A 21,604-nucleotide genomic window follows, 5' to 3' on the forward strand; every position below is an offset into this window, starting at 1 on the left:
CGCAGTATTGAATTTATATGTAGATGTGAGTGTGACACCCCCCCCCCCCCCCCCTTTCATTGAGGAGTCACTTACTTTTGACCACACAATTGCTTCATTGAACAAAAAAGAAAAGTGCATTTTGCGGCCAGTCTTGTGAAGAGTGAGGGTTGACATGTGGTAGTAAATGTATACAGGGGACCTCCAACCACAGAACACTTCAATACTGAAAACATTAAGATTTGTATTATAATAGAATTCCATTAACTGTTCAGCCACATTATGGCATGATTACAAGTAAGGTTTCAAAGCTGAGAGGCTACAGCGCCCTTACTTATCTGGTATGGGCCCAGGAAATCCAGACCATTAGGTATGTCTGAGTTAAAATATGCCCAAGATGTTGATTCTGTAAGCCGTTTGCCACTGGCCAGACTGGGGTACGGCATCTAAAGGATCCCCTGGTCTTTACCCTCGTCTCCTGCAAGAAGATATGGACTCTGAAGGAGGATCCCCAGGTCTTAGTCATAGATTGTCAGCTTTAGAAGTTTTTTAGAAGATGCTTTCTCACAATAGTTTTTAGAAGTAAATTACATATATGAAAAGAGTGACTTTTTAAAATTACCTTTAATATTTAAGCGGGTATAGGTATGTAAATACCTATACAGGAAGATACTCAAAAAATGATGATATGGTGGAGAGTAAGTCGTGATCCTAATGGATAAATGGCACCGTTACTCTCTCAAACCCAAATTTTTATTTTATTATAAATGCATTTTTTTTTGTTTGAGAGAGTAACGGTGCCATTTATCCATTAGGATCACGACTTACTCTCCACCATATCATCATTTTTTGAGTATCTTCCTGTGTAGGGATTTCTAGGGACCGGGTAGCACTAGGTTCGGGGACAGGGAACCTCCACCACAAGGGGGCCGCCCTGGGCATAGCAGACCTATAGGGCCTCCAGGGGAAGTTCTTTTATGTTCTTCAAACCTGTAATCCCTTCAGGTTTTGGGGAAAGAAAAAATTTCTTCTTCCCATCACCCGTAATCGAGTGTTTACCCTGCCACCATGTTTGTTTTTCATCTTGGGGGTTACTACTCCCCCACTGATTAATTTCAGTAATTGTAGTTTTTTTCACTGTTGGTATATACAAACCTATACCCGCTTAAATATTAAAGGTAATTTTAAAAAGTCACTCTTTTCATATATGTAATTTACTTAGTCATAGATTGATTGACAATAGTAGCATAGTCCAGAACAGAGCCAAAGATTGTCACCAGGATGTGACAGGCCAGAGGACAGGAAAGGAGTGTAGTCAGGAAAGGAGCCAAGGGTCAGAGCTAGGTGTAGAACAAGAGTACCAGATGAACAGTCCTAAGGCAAAGTCAATATCCAGGAGTAAGGACAAGGTCAAAATCTGCAGTCAAAACCAGAAACAATAAATCAAAGAATGAGAGTTAGGACCGAGCAGGAACCTAAATTAGCAGGCATAACAGGATGGTTCACCCCTTAAAAAGGTCACCAGGCCTGATGTCTGAAGCCGCAGGAAAGTGTTTTCTGGTTTTCCTTCTCTAGCAGTGCGACAGGGACCACAGCTGTTCACCAGGTTACGGCGCTGGAACCCTCCTGCCTTTATCTTCTTGGACAGAAAATATCTGCCGGACAAAAAAACATTCCCAGCCATGTTACTTTTTATGCAGCATCATTTTTGGTCAACCAGTTAGTCTGCTCTCACACAGTCAGTGTTTGCTCAGTGATTTTCATCAGTGAATGTGAGCCAGGCACAGGTCACAAACAGGACAGGGTCAAATCTTTCCATTATACCTCCTCTCTCTGTGTAGCCTCCACACCTAGTTTTAGCTCACAATCACTGAATGTAAAAGCAGTCTTAGGCCTCATGCACACGACCGTTGTTTTGGTCCGTGTCTGATCTGCATTTTTTGCGGCTTGCACACGGATCTATTTATTTCTACGGGACTGCAAAAGAAAAATACATACAGATGTCATCGGTGTGCTGTCCGCATCTGTGCGGCTTTTCCACAGATGATAGAACATGTCCTATTCTTGGCCATTTTGCAGACAAGAACAGGCATTTCTATAATAGAGGAACGGTGAAAGTGCGGGATACACACGGGCCGGTATGTGTACTTTGCAGATCCACGGTTTGCAGACCGCAAGAGACCTGGTTGTGTGTATCAAGCCTTAGGCCCCTCTTTACACGAGTGAGTTTTCTGTGAACGCATTGCACCCGCACTGAATCCTGACCCATTAATTTCAATAGGTCTGTGTACATGAGCGTTGGTTTTCACACATCAGTTCTGCGTTGCGTGAAAATCGCTGCATGTTCTATGTTCTGTGTTTTTCACACAGCCCTGGCCCCATAGAAGTGAATGGGGCTTCAGTGAAAAACGCATTGCATCCGCAAGCAGATGGTTGCTAGATGTTGTTTGTAAACCTTCCGTTTTTTATCACGCGCATGAAAAAAACATTGCACCTGCGCTGAAAAAAATTGACAACTGAACGCAATCGCAGACAAAACTGACTGAACTTGCTTGCAAACTGGTGCGAGTTTCTCTGAACGCATCCGGAGCCGATCCGTCACGCTCGTGTGAAAGAGGCCTTACTCAGTGAATCTTCCCCCTACCTCTAGTTTCTGCTTTTCTCTCTGTGTCCATTGAGTTGTATCTGAACAGAGCCTTTATTCTAGTCTATACCCTATGAGGACGTGAAGTCATTATCTGAGATCAGCGAGTGATGAAGTAACAATCTTTTCGTTCCAAGCTTTCAGTCATTTTCAAGGTAATAATGGTAAATTGAATTAAAGTGGTTGTCCAGCCGTTAATATTGATGGCCTATCCTTAGGATAGGTCATCAATATCTGATTGGCGGGGGTCTCGCTCCTGGCACCTCTGCCGACCAGCTGTTTGACGAGGAGGCGGCGCTCCTGGTCTTTATGAATCATCTGTGGAGCGCTGGCGTAGTGTGATTAAAAGTACTTTCTCCATTCACCTGAATGGAGCAAGTACTTGTGTTAAACTGCACTTACAAGACCCCCCCCCCCCCCCCCTTTAAAACAGCTGATTGTCCGGGAGGCGAACCCTCACTACACACTATGCTCTGGCGTACACTTGTTTCCACACTTGTTTTTTTAAAGGGGCTTTCTGAAATTTTAATACTGATGACCTATCTTCTGGATAGGTTATCAGTATCTGATCGGTGGGGGTCCAACTCTTGGGACCCCAGATAATTAGCCATTGGAGAAGGAAGTAGCGCTGCGGCCTTCTCGCTGCTTTTCCTAGACCAGTGACGACACATCTTCATCGGTCACATGGCCTCGGCGCAGCTCATTCAAGTAAATGGGGCTGAGTGCAATACCAAGCACAGCCGCTATATAATGTACAGTGCTGTGCTTGGTGAACATGGAGAAGGTTGCGGTGCCCACAGAAGCTCCAGTGTTTTCCCAAGCAGCTGATTGGCAGGGGTGTCGGACCCCCACTGATCAGGTAATGACTTGTCCTCAGTATAGGTCATAAGTACTAAAGTCTCAGAAAACCTTTTTAAGATCAGGGCTGTTGTAGGCATATGCCACTTTTGGACAGCCAGTTATCTTGCATATGCTGGCACATTAAAGAGCATCTGTCAACATGATCAACCCTAGTAAAGAGCCTGTTAGGGTTAATCAAACTGAATGTAACAACCCTTCTTGCAGTGATGTGTAGTTTTTGAAAAAATGTATACGTTGATTTTAATTCTAATGAGGTGCTCGGAGCACCAAGGTGCAAGCCTAGCTCTGGCACTGCTTAACCTTCCCCTTTTGCCAGTCCCTCTTCCCCACAGAGGCCAGGCATTCCCACTGTTCAGACGCCTGGCCCTAAAATATCACCCTGCTATGAGATCCGAACTGTACATGTGCCCGATTCTACTACCACCGACGGATGCTTGGCCTGTCAATAAATGAGGGAGGTAAAGCGGTGCTCCAAGTTTATACGTCTGCTCCTGGTGTAAAGGTGTGAATTTCTCAAGCACTACACATTGGATTGCTGCAATAATGGGGTCCTTGTACTCGGCAAGATCAGCCCAGGGTTGATCATGCTGACAGACGCTCCTTAAGTCTGAAGACCTTAAAAAAATCTTGCGGTTGTCTGCATAAAGCCCTCAAACATAGCCAGAAATGAGGAATTGGTAGAAGAGCGGCCAAAGTCATGGAGACACAAGCTGTATGTCTTACATCTTCTAACGGGTAGTAGGGTGGTGATGTTCTGGAGGTAACGTATGTGATAGCACTCTACATACATAGCTCCTCCATGAACTGATGGATATGTCTTATGGCACACGGATGTTGGCTTACTTTTCTCACTGAATGATACCTTACACAAGGTGACCACTAATTGGCTATTGCTGATTAGTCTGTAGATCAAAAGAAGAGTATTTCTCACAGATTTTGTCTTACACATGTGAACATGAAGTGACGTTTCTGAGGAATATGGGCACCTTCAGGAATTTCCATGAAATTTGAGACGTTTCTTACTGACTGGCTGGTCGAGGAAACCATGTAATAACTATGGAGGGACAATGAGCAGGTGTGCAAGCGTACTACTACCCCACTTATTTTTTCATGTCCTCTACATTTTTACTTTCTTCTTGAGTAACCCCCCCCCCCCCCCCCCCCCCCCCAAGAAAAAATCTATTTCCAATGAACTTCTCTCAACAACTTTGATTCAGACAGTTTCCAGATCTAGGGACCCCATATCTGCCAAAATGTATGTACCGCACTGTGCAAATGTTTAGGCCGGTGTGGGGAAAGAATGCTGCATTGTAAAAGTGCTTTAAAAAATAGAAGTGTTAATAGTTTATTTTTTATCAGTTAACAAAATGCAAAGTGAATGAAGAAAAGAAAAATCTAAATCCAATCCAATATTCGGTGTGAACGCCCTTTGCCTTCAGCATCAATTCCTCTAGGTACACCTGCACACAGTTTTCGAAGGAACTCGGCCGGGAAAGTTGTTCCAAACATCATGGAGAACTAAGCACAGATCTTCTGTGGATGTAGGCTTGCTCAGATCCTCCTGTCTCTTCATGTGCCGTATTTTTCGCCCTATATGACGCACCTGCCCATAAGATGCACCTAGATTTTAGAGCAGGATAATAAGGAAAAAAAATATTTTTTCATTAGACATCAGACCATTTATGTAAATCAGACCTCAGCTCACAACCCAATCAGACCCCCAATGTTAATAAGACCCTCAGCTCAGACCCCCAATGTTAAGACCTCAGCTATGACCCCAATCAGACCTCAGATAAGAGCCCCAATATAAATAAGACTCCTCAGATCAGACCCCCATGCCTCAGATCATCCCACAGCCATAGATCAGACTCCCATGCCTCAGATCAGACCCTCTTGCCTCAGATGACCTAAAATAAAAAAAAATCAACTTACCTCTCCTGCTGCAGACGCCGCGACTCCTCACCTCCAGCGCTCTTCTTCTTCCTGCCGCGGTTGTGTCGTGACCCGACGCGCACAACGTGAGGTCGCAGAGCGTCCTGACACTGTGTGCGGTCACAGCACAGCCGACAGCAGAGGACCAGGAAGCGGTGAGTACAGAGCCCGGAGAGCACTGCATTCACCACTTCCCAGTCCCGGGGGGAAAAAGTGATTTTTATGGGGAAAAATACAGTAATCCCAGACAGACTCCATGATGTTGAGATGGGGCCATATCATCACTTCCAGGACTCTATGCTCTTCTTTACACTGAATATAGTTCTTAATGACGTATATATAATGTATGTTTGTGGTCCTAATCCTGCTGCAGAATAAATTGGGAGCCAGTCGGACACCTCCCTGATGGTATTGCATGATGAATAAGTATCTGCCTGTATTTCTCAGTATTGAGGATGCCATTAATCCTGACCAAATCCCCAGCCATAGTAGTGTGAACCGTAGTATGCGGTGTAAGGTAAGCATATCTATTGCTAATAAGGCAATGTTGAGGTAGACTGGGGTCCAGGGGCGTAGCTATAGGGGGTGCAGAGGTAGCAGTCGCTACCGGGCCCAGGAGCCTGAGGGGCCCAAAGACCCTTGTGGTGCATAAGAAGACACCAGTATTATAGAAAGTACATGCTGGTCAAGTTACACCTCTGGCTCAAGGGGGTGCCGTTTCAATTTTTGCCTCGGGCAGCACGAAGGCCTTGTGCTTCCTGCCCCTGGCCACAAAGCACTGAGGGAAGGGGGGCCCCAAGCTGAACTCTTGCACCAGGGCCCATGAGCCATTAGCTACGCCCCTGCTGGGGTCCCCTATGAGGCAGAGGTGAAACCTTAGTTACTAATGTCTGATGTTGGCAACTGTGTACAAAGGAATTGGCCGGCAGGGGCTAAATAATACAGATGTACTCACAGTTACATTTCCAAACGTAATCAATACGTGATCCTGCACCTTCATGGGTTAAAGAAGATCTGTCATCAGACTTCCCTGCAGGGGTCATTGTAGTGTGATTTGGAAGGTGGTCTAGCTATTGAGTAAGGGTCCCTACACAAGTGGCAGAAAATTCTGCAACTGAAAATCAGTTCCATTCACCTTAATGGAGCTTGCGGAAATCCATGTGCTTTCTTCCCTATACAAATAAATAGAAGTGATATTCAGTCGCATGGGAAGGCACCCTAACGTTTGAAAGGAACCAGTCACCATGAAAATGCAGTGCAATCTGCAGACAGCATGGTATATTTTCATGTTGACAGGTTCCCTTTAAAGGACTGTATTGTATTTCACTGGGAACTAAAATTTTGGGAAGCTTATTCAGATGTATTATGGAATCCTTCTCTTCTAAAAAGCAGTGCAAGAGATTACACATGGAGGCACCATACGGAGGTACATGGAGTACTCATGGCTCCACCTTATGGGACTCTATGGGACACCATACAGGCTCCCAGGTCCACGACCGCACCTACAGGGGGTCATTTATCATGCTTGGCGTAGTATATTAACCAGTCACTATTTTGCAGAGCATTTATAAAGAGTTGCACAGCAGGTGATGAATGAGGCCATGTGTCTTTGTATTCGTCAGGGCACAGGTGGATCGCGTGCAATTAGACCACTCGTCGGTCAGCTCACGAATAAGGCTACTTTCACACTGGCGTTTTGGGATCCGTTCAGGGATCTCACAAGCGGTCCAAAATGGATCAGTTTTGCCCTAATGCATTCTGAATGGATAAGGATCCGCTCAGAATGCATCAGTTTGGCTCCATTCCGCTTTGAAGGCGGACACCAAAACTGAGCCAAACTGATCCGTCCTGACACGCAACGTAAGTCAATGGGGACGGATCCGTTTTCACTGACACAATATGGCACAATAGAAAACTGATCCGTCCCCCATTGACTTTCAATGGTGTTCAAGACGGATCCGTTTTGGCTATGTTACAGATAATACAAACGGATCCGTTCTGAACGGATGCAGACGGTTGTATTATCTGAACGGATGAGTTTGTGCAGATCCGCCCAGAACGCGAGTGTGAAAGTAGTCTAAGGCACAAAAGTGCAGCGAAAAAGTCACGTATTAGATTAAAAAAAAGTTGCATATTGGATAAAAAATTGAGCATATTACATTTTAAAGTTGCAGCCATATACATATGTTTATGTTTGTGAAAAGGTGCACGTCTAACCGGCGATGCGAATCGTCACACAGACTTACACCAAGCGGACGAACAGAACTACGCCACCCCTGGAGTGGAGTAAAACTTAGAATGTTTTTGCTCCTAATTCTTCGTAAAAAAGGCTCACCTACATAAATAGGCCGGAAAAAAAAGCACAAAAGGAACCCCACCGACATTAGTCTAAAACTGAAAATTGTCAAACGAGGCACAAATGCTTCCAAAACAGGCGCACTTTCATTAGTAAATGCACCTAAAAATGAGACTAAAGCAAGTGCAAAACACTATAATAAATGACCCCCACAGTATGTACAATTGGGTATGGAAAAGAAATTGGTGGGGGTAGACCTTATTTGTTTTGTTTGTTAATTAGGCTGAGTTCACACGGGCATTGCGGGAAAAGGTGCGGGTGCGTTGCGGGAACATGCGCGATTTTTCCATGCGAGTGCAAAACATTGTAATGCGTTTTGCACTCGCGTGAGAAAAATTGGCATGTTTGGTAAACAAACCCGAACTTCTTCACAGAAGTTCGGGTTTGGGTTAGGTGCTGGGTAGATTGTATTATTTCCCCTTATAACATGGTTATAAGGGAAAATAGTAGCATTCTTAATACAGAATGCATTGTACAATAGCGCTGGAGGGGGTTAAAAAAAATATTAAAAAAATGTAACTCACCTTAATCCACTTGCTCGCGCAGCCGGCTTCTCTTCTGTCTTCTTTCTTTGCTGTGTGCAGGAAAAGGACCTGTGATGACGTCACTCCGGTCATCACATGGTCCATCACCATGGTAAAAGATCATATGACGGACCATGTTATAAGGGAAAATAATAATGATCGGGTCTCGATCGTCTCCTAGGAACCGTGCGTGAAAATCGTACCGCATCCGCACTTGCTTGCGGATGCTTGCGATTCTCACGCAGCCCCATTCACTTCTACGTGATAAACGCACAAAATAGAGCATGCTGCGATTTTCACGCAACGCATAAGTGATGCATGAAAATCACCGCTCATGTGCACAGCCCCATAGAAATGAATGGGTCCAGATTCAGTGCGGGTGCAATGCATTCACCTCCCGCATTGCACCTGCGCGGAATACTCGCCCGTGTGAACTCAGCCTTAGAGTGCTGTGGGTGTCACTAACTGCCAGGGTGGTAGACCTAGAAGCTTAGGAAAGATCCATCTTCACTCAGAGGTGACCTTCCGCAAATTATCACTGTGGATTATGGAAGGGGCAACTAGTGCAGATAGATTGGAGACCATATGTCCTGTAGATGGTGGCCATGGTGTTGTGCGGTCCCACGGTAACTTATTACACCCCCGCTTGTTCCTTGTAATCATTGAGCAATGCAGCGTCTGAGCTGTGGGCTTCATCCAGGTAGTCACACACTTCCTGGTTCTCCTGCTCCTCCTCTCACAGGTGTTGAGGGTTCCAGGCTAGGAGCATAGTACAGAAGAGCACGCCCGCTCGAGGTAGTAGCTGTGCGTCTTAAAGTGTTTGCACTGAAAACAAGGACTGTTTCTGTGAAAGTTTGTGTTTCTGGGTCCGTTAGCCTCCAGGTGGATGCTGTGCACTCTTCCTGATCATGTGCATTCTTGCAGCTCTGGATTGACATCTCAGAAGGTAATCATTTACTGCTTACTCGGTTCTCTAGGTCTCTCCGCTTCTCCCTTGGCTTCCTTCGTTCTTTCTTGTGGCTGATTTCTTGCCAATGGTAACAGATCGTGCATCGAGTTCATGTATGTCTTGCGAAATATCTCCATGAAGGGAAGTGGCAGTGAAAGTGAGCTTGTGGTATCTGCTCCTGGACTGATTACGTGACCTTGAGGCTGTCACATTTATATAATAATCATATTTTTAGATGTTGTGTACCATAGCTTGCTTTGTATTGTCGCACTGTACAATATATACAGGTATGTCTTGATGCCACGTTCTTCTGTCTTTAGCAGCTTGAAGACCACCTCATATCAACGATAAAAGCAAGTGACGTTCCAGGATCATGACTGGTGAGGACTGGCATTAAATTACACTATTGCCTATCTAGAACTGCAGCATGACCATGATAGCCATCCATGTTAGGCTACTTTCACACTAGCGGCAGGGCTCAGCAAAAACACTTCCGTTACTGATAATACAACCATCTGCATCCGTTATGAACGGATCCGGTTGTGCTATCTTTAACATACCCAAGACGAATCCGTCATGAACGCCATTGAAAGAAAACGTAATTGAACAGAATGGAATGCTCCAAAATGCATTCCGTTCCGTTCTCATACCGGAGAGCAAACCACAGCGTGCTGAGGTTTGCTTTCCGTCCTGGGATGCGGAGCAAAACTGATCCGTCATGACCCACAATGCAAGTCAATGGGGACGGATCCGTTTTGCTCCGCATCCCAGGACGGAAAGCAAACCTCAGCACGCTGCGATTTGCTCTCTGGTACGAGAACGGAACGGAATGCATTTTGGAGCGCTCCGTTCTGTTCAATTACGTTTTGTCCCTATTGTCAATGAATGGGGACAAAATGGAAGCATTTTTCCCCGGTATTGAGACCCTATGACGGATCTCAATACCGGAGAATATTAACACTAGTGTGAAAGTAGCCTTAGACTCTTCAATCATACAAACCTACTGTATATGTTAGAGTCATGCATGGTTAAGGTGTCATTAGCAGTATTTCTATGGTTTGAATTGTCAGCCTGGATGGAGATGTGTTCCTCTTGTTGTAGTTTTGGGCAGTGGCGACTCTAGGAACAATATATAGGAGGGGGGGGGGGGGCACATAAGATACCACAGTCAAAAATGGGGGGACACTAATAATTTTCACCACTTAATCATACTACTGAAAAAAAACTAAATAAGTATATATAAATAAGATTACAAAATACGAGAGTATTGCGGTATGCAGGGATACCTTTTTATTGTACTAACCTGATACTTAAAAGACAAACTTTGAAGAGTTTTCCTTTCTTCCTCGGTTTTGCTTCAGACCTGAGAAAGAGAGAAACAATCTCGAAAACTTTTCTTTATAGTTTAAAGGGAACCTGTCACCGGGATTTTGTGTATAGAGCTGAGGACATGGGCTGCTAGATGGCCGCTAACACATCTGCAATACTCAGTCCCCATAGCTCTGTGTGCTTTTATTGTGTCAAAAAAACGATTTGATACATATGCAAATGAACCTGAGATGAGTCCTGTACGTGAGATGAGTCAGGGACAGGACTTATCTCAGGTTAAGGCCCCATGCACACGGCCGTGTTTCACAGCCGTGTGCGGGCCGTGGAACCGCAGCCTGGATCCCTCCTGAGAGCAGGAGCGCACGGCGTCACTGGTTGCTATGACGCCGTGCGCTCCCTGCTGCCGGCACAGTACAGTAATACACTGGTATAGATCATACCAGTGTATTACTGTATTGCGGCGGCAGCAGGGAGCGCACGGCGTCATAGCAACCAATGACGCCGTGCGCTCCTGCTCTCAGGAGGGATCCAGGCCGCGGTTCCACGGCCCGCACACGGCTGTGAAACACGGCCGTGTGCATGGGGCCTAATTTGCATATGTATCAAATCGTTTTTTTTTACACAATAAAAGCACACAGAGCTATGGGGACTGGATATTGCAGATGTGCTAGCGGCCATCTAGCAACCCATGTCCTCAGCTCTATACACAAAATCCCGGTGACAGGTTCCCTTTAAAGCAGTTTCAGCAAACACCAGGGCTGTGTAAATAATCCCATATGTTAAACATGTCACTAAAGAAGCCCAATGAACAGACGCTCACAGGCTTATTCACAAAAGGGTGAAGAGTTTGGAGAAGGGAACAATCTCTAGGACAACATAACTGAATAGGAAAGTGAGCTGAACTGGAGAATTTTTTTCAAATCAGCCATGTTGTCCTTTACTGTTTACTTCTCCTGACTTCTCCAAACTCTTCACCCTTTTGTGAAATAACCCTGTGGGTGTTCTTGGTGTGTGCAACTAATACTACTTATTCTGCTTGTAACGCAGAATGCAGCGGACAGGGGTGCGTGGTAACGCAGGGTGCCGCGCTCAGGGATGCGTGGTAACGCAGGGTGCCGCGCTCAGGGGTGCGTGGTAACGCAGGGTGGGGCGCTCAGGGGTGCGTGGTAACGCAGGGTGGGGCGCTCAGGGGTGCATGTAACGCAAATGCGGCGCTCAGGGGTGCGTGTAACGCAGGGGTGCGTGTAACGCAGGGGTGCGTGATAACGCAGGGGTGCGTGATAACGCAGGGGTGCGTGATAACGCAGGGTGCGGCGCTCGGGGGTGCGTGATAACGCAGGGTGCGGCGCTCGGGGGTGCGTGATAACGCAGGGTGCGGCGCTCGGGGGTGCGGGATAACGCAGGGTGCGGCGCTCGGGGGTGCGTGATAACGCAGGGTGCGGCGCTCGGGGGTGCGTGATAACGCAGGGTGCGGCGCTCGGGGGTGCGTGATAACGCAGGGTGCGGCGCTCGGGGGTGCGTGTAACGCAGGGTGCGGCGCTCGGGGGTGCGTGTAACGCAGGGTGCGGCGCTCGGGGGTGCGTGATAACGCAGGGTGCGGCGCTCGGGGGTGCGTGATAACGCAGGGTGCGGCGCTCGGGGTGCGTGATAACGCAGGGTGCGGCGCTCGGGGGTGCGTGATAACGCAGGGTGCGGCGCTCGGGGGTGCGTGATAACGCAGGGTGCGGCGCTCGGGGGTGCGTGATAACGCAGGGTGCGGCGCTCGGGGGTGCGTGATAACGCAGGGTGCGGCGCTCGGGGGTGCGTGATAACGCAGGGTGCGGCGCTCGGGGGTGCGTGATAACGCAGGGTGCGGCGCTCGGGGGTGCGTGATAACGCAGGGTGCGGCGCTCGGGGGTGCGTGATAACGCAGGGTGCGGCGCTCGGGGGTGCGTGATAACGCAGGGTGCGGCGCTCGGGGGTGCGTGATAACGCAGGGTGCGGCGCTCGGGGGTGCGTGATAACGCAGGGTGCGGCGCTCGGGGGTGCGTGATAACGCAGGGTGCGGCGCTCGGGGGTGCGTGATAACGCAGGGTGCGGCGCTCGGGGGTGCGTGATAACGCAGGGTGCGGCGCTCGGGGGTGCGTGATAACGCAGGGTGCGGCGCTCGGGGGTGCGTGATAACGCAGGGTGCGGCGCTCGGGGGTGCGTGATAACGCAGGGTGCGGCGCTCGGGGGTGCGTGATAACGCAGGGTGCGGCGCTCGGGGGTGCGTGATAACGCAGGGTGCGGCGCTCGGGGGGTGCGTGATAACGCAGGGTGCGGCGCTCGGGGGTGCGTGATAACGCAGGGTGCGGCGCTCGGGGGTGCGTGATAACGCAGGGTGCGGCGCTCGGGGGTGCGTGATAACGCAGGGTGCGGCGCTCGGGGGTGCGTGATAACGCAGGGTGCGGCGCTCGGGGGTGCGTGATAACGCAGGGTGCGGCGCTCGGGGGTGCGTGATAACGCAGGGTGCGGCGCTCGGGGGTGCGTGATAACGCAGGGTGCGGCGCTCGGGGGTGCGTGATAACGCAGGGTGCGGCGCTCGGGGGTGCGTGATAACGCAGGGTGCGGCGCTCGGGGGTGCGTGATAACGCAGGGTGCGGCGCTCGGGGGTGCGTGATAACGCAGGGTGCGGCGCTCGGGGGTGCGTGATAACGCAGGGTGCGGCGCTCGGGGGTGCGTGATAACGCAGGGTGCGGCGCTCGGGGGTGCGTGATAACGCAGGGTGCGGCGCTCGGGGGTGCGTGATAACGCAGGGTGCGGCGCTCGGGGGTGCGTGATAACGCAGGGTGCGGCGCTCGGGGGTGCGTGATAACGCAGGGTGCGGCGCTCGGGGGTGCGTGATAACGCAGGGTGCGGCGCTCGGGGGTGCGTGATAACGCAGGGTGCGGCGCTCGGGGGTGCGTGATAACGCAGGGTGCGGCGCTCGGGGGTGCGTGATAACGCAGGGTGCGGCGCTCGGGGGTGCGTGATAACGCAGGGTGCGGCGCTCGGGGGTGCGTGATAACGCAGGGTGCGGCGCTCGGGGGTGCGTGATAACGCAGGGTGCGGCGCTCGGGGGTGCGTGATAACGCAGGGTGCGGCGCTCGGGGGTGCGTGATAACGCAGGGTGCGGCGCTCGGGGGTGCGTGATAACGCAGGGTGCGGCGCTCGGGGGTGCGTGATAACGCAGGGTGCGGCGCTCGGGGGTGCGTGATAACGCAGGGTGCGGCGTTCGGGGGTGCGTGATAACGCAGGGTGCGGCGTTCGGGGGTGCGTGATAACGCAGGGTGCGGCGCTCGGGGGTGCGTGATAACGCAGGGTGCGGCGCTCGGGGGTGCGTGATAACGCAGGGTGCGGCGCTCGGGGGTGCGTGTAACGCAGGGTGCGGCGCTCGGGGGTGCGTGTGACGCAGGGTGCGGCGCATGGTAACGCAGAGTGCGGCGCTCGGGTGCGGCGCAACGCAGGGTGCGACGCTCGGGGGTGCGTGTGTGAAGCAGGGTGCGTGTAACGCAGGGTGCGGCGCATGGTAACGCAGAGTGCGGCGCTCTGGGGTGCGTGGTAACGCAGGGTGCGGCGCAACGCAGGGTGCGACGCTCAGGGGTGCATGGTAACGCAGGGTGGGCTTCTCAGGGGTGCATGTAACACAGGGGGCGCTGGTCAGGGGTGCATCGCAGATAGAAAAGGTACTTACAGTTCTGATGTGCTCTGTCCTCGTGCCTTCTTCCTCTAGGCGTGGTGGCAGGGGGAGGGCCGCATTCTTTTCTGCCTCTGCAGGCCCTGTTTGGCTGAAATACACAGGCAGCCAATCGCAGCTGAGGTGCCCTCTCCCTCCCAGCCAATAGCAGCTGAGGTGGGCGGGGGAAGATTCACTTGACTGCCGAGGAGCCCGTAGTGAAGCGGGTGGGCAGCATGGGCAGTACTTTCAGTTTGGCAAAACTGACAGATTGCTGCAGTACTAGCAGCGGCCAGCGTTTTAAAGGGTTATCAGCGGAGGGGGGCATGCAGGGGGGCGAGGAATAACGTAGGGGGGGGGGGGCAATTGCCCCACCTTGTCCCCTGTAGCGACGACTGTGGTTTTGGGAAAGTTTATATGTATGGGGTTCTTATAACAACTTATATTCAAAATTCATATGTAGAAATTCGTTGAACCCCACACCTTCTTTGACTGAAAAAAAAATATTTGAACCTTGCGTTCTTGGGTCTAGCATGTGTGGTGGCAAATTGCCTTCTACAGACCTGGAGGTGATTGCCACATGAAAAGGCAGATCTGGTGTCACCTGCTTCCGACCTCATGTGTTGCATACAAATGGACCGACGTGAGCACTACTGCTCCATTCTGCTTCATTGTACCCCTTGTTTTTGGAATCACGGGAGCCTTGTTTAGGCTGTGTTTCACAGACCATTTATAGGAGATGCTCTGCAAATTAAATTTTCAGCTGTGCAGGACCAAACATGGATTCTTCCCAGAAATCTTCACGGAGGAATCACTGGCCATCTTATCACCTTTTTGTATCATGGTCATGGACATGTGAATAAGGCCTAAGATTCGGTTTCCATGTTCAGTTTTTTTTTTCATGTAGTATTTGAGGCCGAGGCCAGGAACTGAACAAGGAGCATGTATAAATAAAAGACTGAGGGGGAGATTTATCAAAACTGGTGTAAAGGAAAACTGGCTTAGTTGCCCATAGCAACCAATCAAATCCCAGCTTTCATTTTTCCAAAGGAGCTCTGAAAAATGAAAGGATTGGTGTGATTGGTTGCTATGGACAACTAAGCCAGTGCTACTTTACTCCAGTTTTGATAAATCTCCCTCTGAGCCTTTTCCACTTTATAAGTAAACTCCTGTCTTTGGTATCAAAACGTTAACATGGAAACACCCTTAGGCCTCATGCACACAGCAGTATCTAGATTTCGGTCCGCAAAGAATGGATCTGAAAAATATGGATTCCCCTTTTTTTTTCTTTCATCTTACTACACCCAACAGAAAGGACTATTCTCATCCGCAATACACACCTGAATAGGACGAGTTTTATAATTTGCGGAATGGCCGTACAGATCAGTGAAAAATACAGATGTGTGCATGGTCCGATAGAAATAAATGGGTCATTGTGCTGTCCGCAAAAAAATGCTGAATACACACGGATAAAAAATATGGTTGTGTACATGAGGTCTTACAGAAATTTGGCCCTATGTGGCTGACTCTGGCCAGGTAGAAGCAAGAAAAATTTAGGGAGGGGGATAAAAAAAATGTAAGCGTACTTAAAGGGGTATTCCGGTTGTTCAAAGTTATCCCCTATCCACTGAATAGGGGATAACTATTAAATCGGTGGGGTTCCTACCACTGGGATCTCCTGATCATGAGAATGGGGGCCCCATACCCCCTACAGCCCCCCTGAGAAGAAAAGAGCGGCCGGTCTGGCATCTGTATGGCCACTCAATTAATTTCTATGGGAGTTCCGGAGAGAGCGCTGTAGTCGGCTATCTCTGGAATTCCCATAGATATTAATGGAGCGGCCACACGAATGCCCGACCGGCCGCTCTCTTCTTTTCGGGGGGCGGGGGGAGGTTTGCAGGGGCAAAGATTTAGTTAGGCCGCGTACATTTACAGCACCTCTCCTTAGGCCGTGTCTGGTATTGCAGCTCAACCCTGTTCAGATGACATTTTTAACGATTGTATTATATACGCCCTAGCTCTATACGTAGGCAGTCACCTTCGAGGCAGGTGTGCCAGAACGGTGAGGGCCCGAGGGCTGACCATTGCAGACTTTGGAATGCAGAATCAGTTTTAATAGCTGAAGGGGAGACTCCGAAAAAAAAAAAAAGCGTTTGTGGAAGATTCTACAATGTCATTTTAGGGTGTTGTCTCCTGAGCTACAGAGAATTGGCATCATGGGGCTGTTTATCGAGGGCCAAAAAATACATAGATTATAGTGAGAGATTAAGAGATATGCTGGAAGTGCATTCCATGTTGTGCACTACCCTTGGTTACGTGTGTGGATTTTTTCTGCAGCAGAGTCCTCAAAAAATTGCAGTTAAAGTCGTGGAGAGATTTATCATGAAGGGAAGTCGGTTTTGCAGGAGTCTGCGATGCCTTCATTGTGGTCAAATTTATCAAATGTTGCATAATATTTGATAAATTTGGTGCATTTTTACAAGGGATGTCCAAGATTTAACTATTGATGACCTATGGCCTATATCTGTCTGTGAAGGTTCTCATTTATCCATGTCATGGTATATCTGTAAAGAATAAATCAAGGCAACTGGACTTACTGTAAATTTCTTGAAGAAAACGTTTCACTCGTTCTACCAATGAGCTTTCTCAATTTTGAGTGACTGTACAATAATTTTCTGGGAATAAATATGTAACTGAATCAACATCTGGTAATTATACCCAGCATGGGTCAGAGGTGTTGTTTCCATTATCCTAATTGGAGTCAGTAGGTGATAATGACCTCCCAGAAAAAGGTGTCAAGACAGCATTGTATGTGGCAGAACAACAAACTGGCGTTTCTAGACTGTCTTATAACAGTGGAAGAGGGAAGGAAGACTGTCTTATAACAGTGGAAGAGGGAAGGAAGCTGGCAATAGAGGTCTATCGAAAACCAACACACACAAACCAGCACCTGCTATTTGATTCCCACCATCCTCTAGACCACAAACTGGGAGTCATCCAGACTCTACACCACCGGGCAGAGAAAATCCCCACCAGCACAGAGGCCAAGGCGAAGGAACTCAAACACCTCAGAGGGGCACTTAAAATTTGTGGGTATCCAGATTGGGCCTTTGTCAAAACAGAAGGAAGGAGAAGAAAGAAGACCAAGACTACCAGTGAGGGCGAGAAGCATGACAGACGCAAGAATATGGTTATCCCATAGCTGGGGCGTCTGAGAAACTCAAAAGGATTTTTAATAAACATCACATTCCTGTCTGCTTTAAACCCAGCAACACACTGAGGCAACAACTGGTTCACCCAAAAGACCCAACGCCTAAACACAAGATGGACAACATTGTGTACGCAGTCCAGTGCAATAAGGAATGCTCAGATCTGTATATCGGTGAAACAAAAGAACAACTTCATCAGCGTATGGATCAGCATAGAAGAGCCAAAACCTTTGGTCAAGATTCAGCCATGTACTTACATCTAAAAGAAACAGGTCACACCTTAGAAGACAGTCAAGTACGTGTTTTGGATAAGGAAGCCGATTGGTACAAACGAGGTGTGAAGGAGGCCATCTGCGTAAAAATGGAGAAGCCAAGTGTAAATAGAGGCGGGGGGGTTAGACATCTATTGTCTGCCACATACAATGCTGTCTTGACACCTTTTTCTGGGAGGTCCTTATCACCTAGAACTATTTTTCTGGGAGGCCACTATCACCTGACTCCAATTAGGATAATGGAATCAACACCTTTGACCCCATGCTGGGTATAATTACCAGATGTTGATTCAGTTACATATTTATTCCCAGAGAATTCTTGTACAGTCACTCAGAATTGAGAAAGCTCGTTGGAAGAACGAGTGAACCTTTTTTAAGAAATTTACAGTAAGTCCAGTTGCCTTGATTTATTCTGTACAGATATACCTATGGCCTATAGTTTGATTGGCGGGGGTCTGACACCCAGCACTGATCAGCTGTTTCAGGATAGCTCTCTGACCGGTTAGAAAAGTGCATGATGTAATCGGTATTGAATATAATCTTCTCACGAGTGACTGTATTTGTAAGTTATAACCTCCCTTCTGATCCTCAGCTGTGTCATGTGACCAGCACTCTGATCTCCATCTGACACAGGACAGGAAGTCAGTCACTTCTCTATTCCTTCCTGTTAGTCACTTCTCTATTCCTTCCTGTCAGTCACTTCTCTATTCCTTACTATGAGACTGACATTGAGACTCCCATAGGAATACATAAAGAAATTGACTTCCTGTCTACACATAAAATTCTGTGCATTTGGAAAGTCTGAGTGCTGGTCACATGACACAGCTGTGGATCAAAAGGGAGGTTATAACTCACAAATACAGTCATTGGTAAGAAGATTTCCTTCACTATAGATTACATCATGTGTCTTTCTAACAGGTCAGAGAATAAACATTTTTGTAGGGGTGCTTCTTTAACCTGCTTCCCGACGCTTGCTTCCGGTCCCTCTTGTAAACTTCCTGCACGGTTGTTGTAAACGTGCCCTGCTGCAGCCAATGCCCAAGTGGCATGTGACCCTGTCCATAAAGGAAGTTTACATTTGGGGACCGCACAATGAAGACAGCCGGGGACCCCTGGAGCCAGAATTGAGCAGCAGGGAGGATGAAAGTATACTTCCCTTCACAGATCCTACTGGGTGTGTATGGGGGGAGGGGGGGATTAAAAAAAATACATTGTGGACAACCCAAGTACTTGCCAAGCAAAGGAGAATGTTCTATTTTATCTCACCTGCCATGTTGTATAATAAGAATGCCTCTGCTTATAAAATGAGCAATTCTTATGATATACATATAGTAGGGAATGCATTTGCTGGAGTCAGTCACAGCAGAACAGTGCAGTCCATTGTTTCCAGACACACATTACATTCCTCTATGGCTGTTTTTTGGCCGATTGTAGGGTGCAGGAGTGATCATGGGAATTATCAGTTGAATTAGTGACTAAGTATTTTTCCAAAGTCTTACTTTAGAATTTAGTCCAAGCTCGGCCTTGTATGACTAGCCGTCATGGATGGGATGATTCTTTACCGTGTCATGGGTCAATGGACATTGCCTTCTGACCTAAGCTAACAGTATAGAACTCATCCTCTTTCCAAAGTGCAGCTGGGCAGCCCTGGTCATACCATGGATGGTCACAGTTGAGACATCTGCTTAATTTATTACATTTAAAGTTGTCCTAAGTAATATAAACAAAAAGTTGGTTACTGTAGTTCAGGCCATTCATGATGAACAAGCAGGGCTGAAAACTGCTGAAAAAGTCTTCAAGATCTCTGCTTACTGTCATGCAGCAGGAACCTTCATTGCTTATTTACTGTCTACAGGACTTTTGGTCCCGTCCAAGATAACGGAACCATGACGGAATGCCTTTTAAAGTGTTCCATTTGGCTTTCTGTTATAGCAATTCCGTTATTTTCCGTTTTAATTGCATTTGAACGGAATGCTATAACAGAATGGAAAACGCTGATGTGAATCCCCCCTAACAGATGAACCCAAAAATCTATGAAGAAAGAACTGTGCACAGCTAAGGCAGTGTGTGTGTGTGTCTTCTCTTTGACTTGGCCCTGGACGTGAGGCCCTTTAATGGAGTTAATAAGGTTGGACTGGCCAGCCAAAGGATTCTGTGGTGACTCCAAGACACTAATACAACAGGGGCCACAGTATATATCGGTTGAAGACTGCTAGTCTTAGGTCTAGAGGGGAGCAGTGAAAGACTTCTCAGCAGGTTGTGAACATGCAAGTCCTTCTACATTCTGTTGTCCTGGTGAGAGACGGTGGAAACGTCTGGACATTGATCAATAGACACCATTGTTTATAGATCACTAACAACATGTTATCCCGGATGCCACCGCCGCCGGAGTGATCCCATCAATGTTTATATGTGAAACACAAGTGGACGACGGGAAGAGTTAAAAGGACAAAAGATCTAGTCATCTGCAGAGATGATCAACAATTCAAGTGAAGCTCCATTGTACACCATAAAAGTTGTTGTCACCCAGCTTTCATAGAAAGCAGCTAATTTTCATCTATTTTTAGATGTTTTTATTACTTGTGATGCTGGTATTAATAATAATAAATTATTATTATTATTTATTAAAGCACCATTCATTCTATAGCGCTGTACATATGAAAAGGGCTATACATACATAATACAGACAATTGCACTAAGCATAAACAAGAGTTACAAACTGGTACAGAAGGAGAGAGGGCCCTGCCCGTGAGGGCTTACAATCTACATGGTATGAGAGAAGGACACAGTAGGTGTGGGTGCAGTTGGTCATGGCGGTATAGAGGCAGCAGGGTCACTGAATGTAGGCTTGTCTGAAGAGGTGGGTTTTCAGGTTTCTTTTGAAGGATTCCACTGTTGGTGAGAGTCTGATACGTTGGGGTAACGAGTTCCAGAGTGTGGGGGATGCACGGGAGAACTCTTGGAGGCGATTGTGGGAAGAAGTGATAAGAGGAGAGAAGAGAAGGAGGTCTTATGAGGATCGGAGATTGCGTGTGGGGATGTATCTGGAAAGTAGCTCGGAGATGTAGGGAGGGGACAGGTTGTGGACAGCCTTGTATGTATTCGTTAGTAGTTTGAACTGAATTCGCTGGGCAATGGGGAGCCAGTGAAGGGATTGGCAGAGGGGAGAGGCAGAGGAGTAACAGGGTGAGAGGTGGATTAGTCGGGCAGCAGAGTTGAGGATAGATTGGAGGGGTCCGAGAGTGCTAGATGGAAGGCCACAGAGGAGAATGTTGCAGTAGTCTAGACGGGAGATGATGAGAGAATGTACAAGCATTTTTGCAGATTCAAAGTTAAGGAAACCTCGGATGCGGGAGATGTTTTTGAGTTGGAGGCGGCAGGTGGTGGAAAGGACTTGGATGTGTGGTCTGAAGGAGAGGGCAGAATCCAAGGTCACTCCAAGGCAGCGGACTTGGTTGACCGGGGAGAGTGTGCAGCCATTGATCCTAATAGGTCTGTTGGAGAGGGTTGAGCAAGATGGGGGAAAGATGATGAATTCTGTTTTATCTATGTTAAGTTTTAGAAAGCGAGAGGAGAAGAAGGATGATATAGAAGATAGACATCTTGGGATTCTGGATAGTAAGGTGGTGATGTCTGGACCAAAGAGGTAGATTTGTGTGTCGTCAGCATAAGAGTGATACTGAAAGCCATGGGACTCTGAGATGTCCCAGGCCAAACGTGTAGATAAAAAAGAGCAGGGGTCCTATGACAGAGCCTTGCGAGACAGCAACAGAGAGGGAATGAGACGAGGAGGTGGTGGGAGACGCTAAACGTCTGGTCTTGAGGTATGATGTGACCCAGGAGAGGGCCAGGTCAGTGATGCCAAGAGATGAG

General features: G+C 48.1%; 1 protein-coding gene across 6 annotated transcripts in view; it reads left to right on the top strand.

Annotated features, from left to right (window-relative positions):
* Positions 1-9,009: 9,009 nt before the first annotated feature.
* The window catches only part of SIGIRR (single Ig and TIR domain containing), a 43,126-nt gene continuing 30,531 nt past the window's right edge, over positions 9,010-21,604 (top strand). Inside the window, exons 1-2 of one of the 6 annotated variants that reach the window (XM_044269818.1) lie at positions 9,010-9,242; positions 9,566-9,625. In XM_044269818.1, the coding sequence (XP_044125753.1) occupies positions 9,619-9,625 (7 nt within the window). In that variant the 5' untranslated portion in view covers positions 9,010-9,242; positions 9,566-9,618. The other 5 variants (XM_044269820.1, XM_044269819.1, XM_044269822.1 and 2 more) reach the window with 5 other exon arrangements.

Source organism: Bufo gargarizans, chromosome 10 (assembly GCF_014858855.1).
Source record: "Bufo gargarizans isolate SCDJY-AF-19 chromosome 10, ASM1485885v1, whole genome shotgun sequence".
NCBI lineage: Eukaryota > Metazoa > Chordata > Amphibia > Anura > Bufonidae > Bufo > Bufo gargarizans.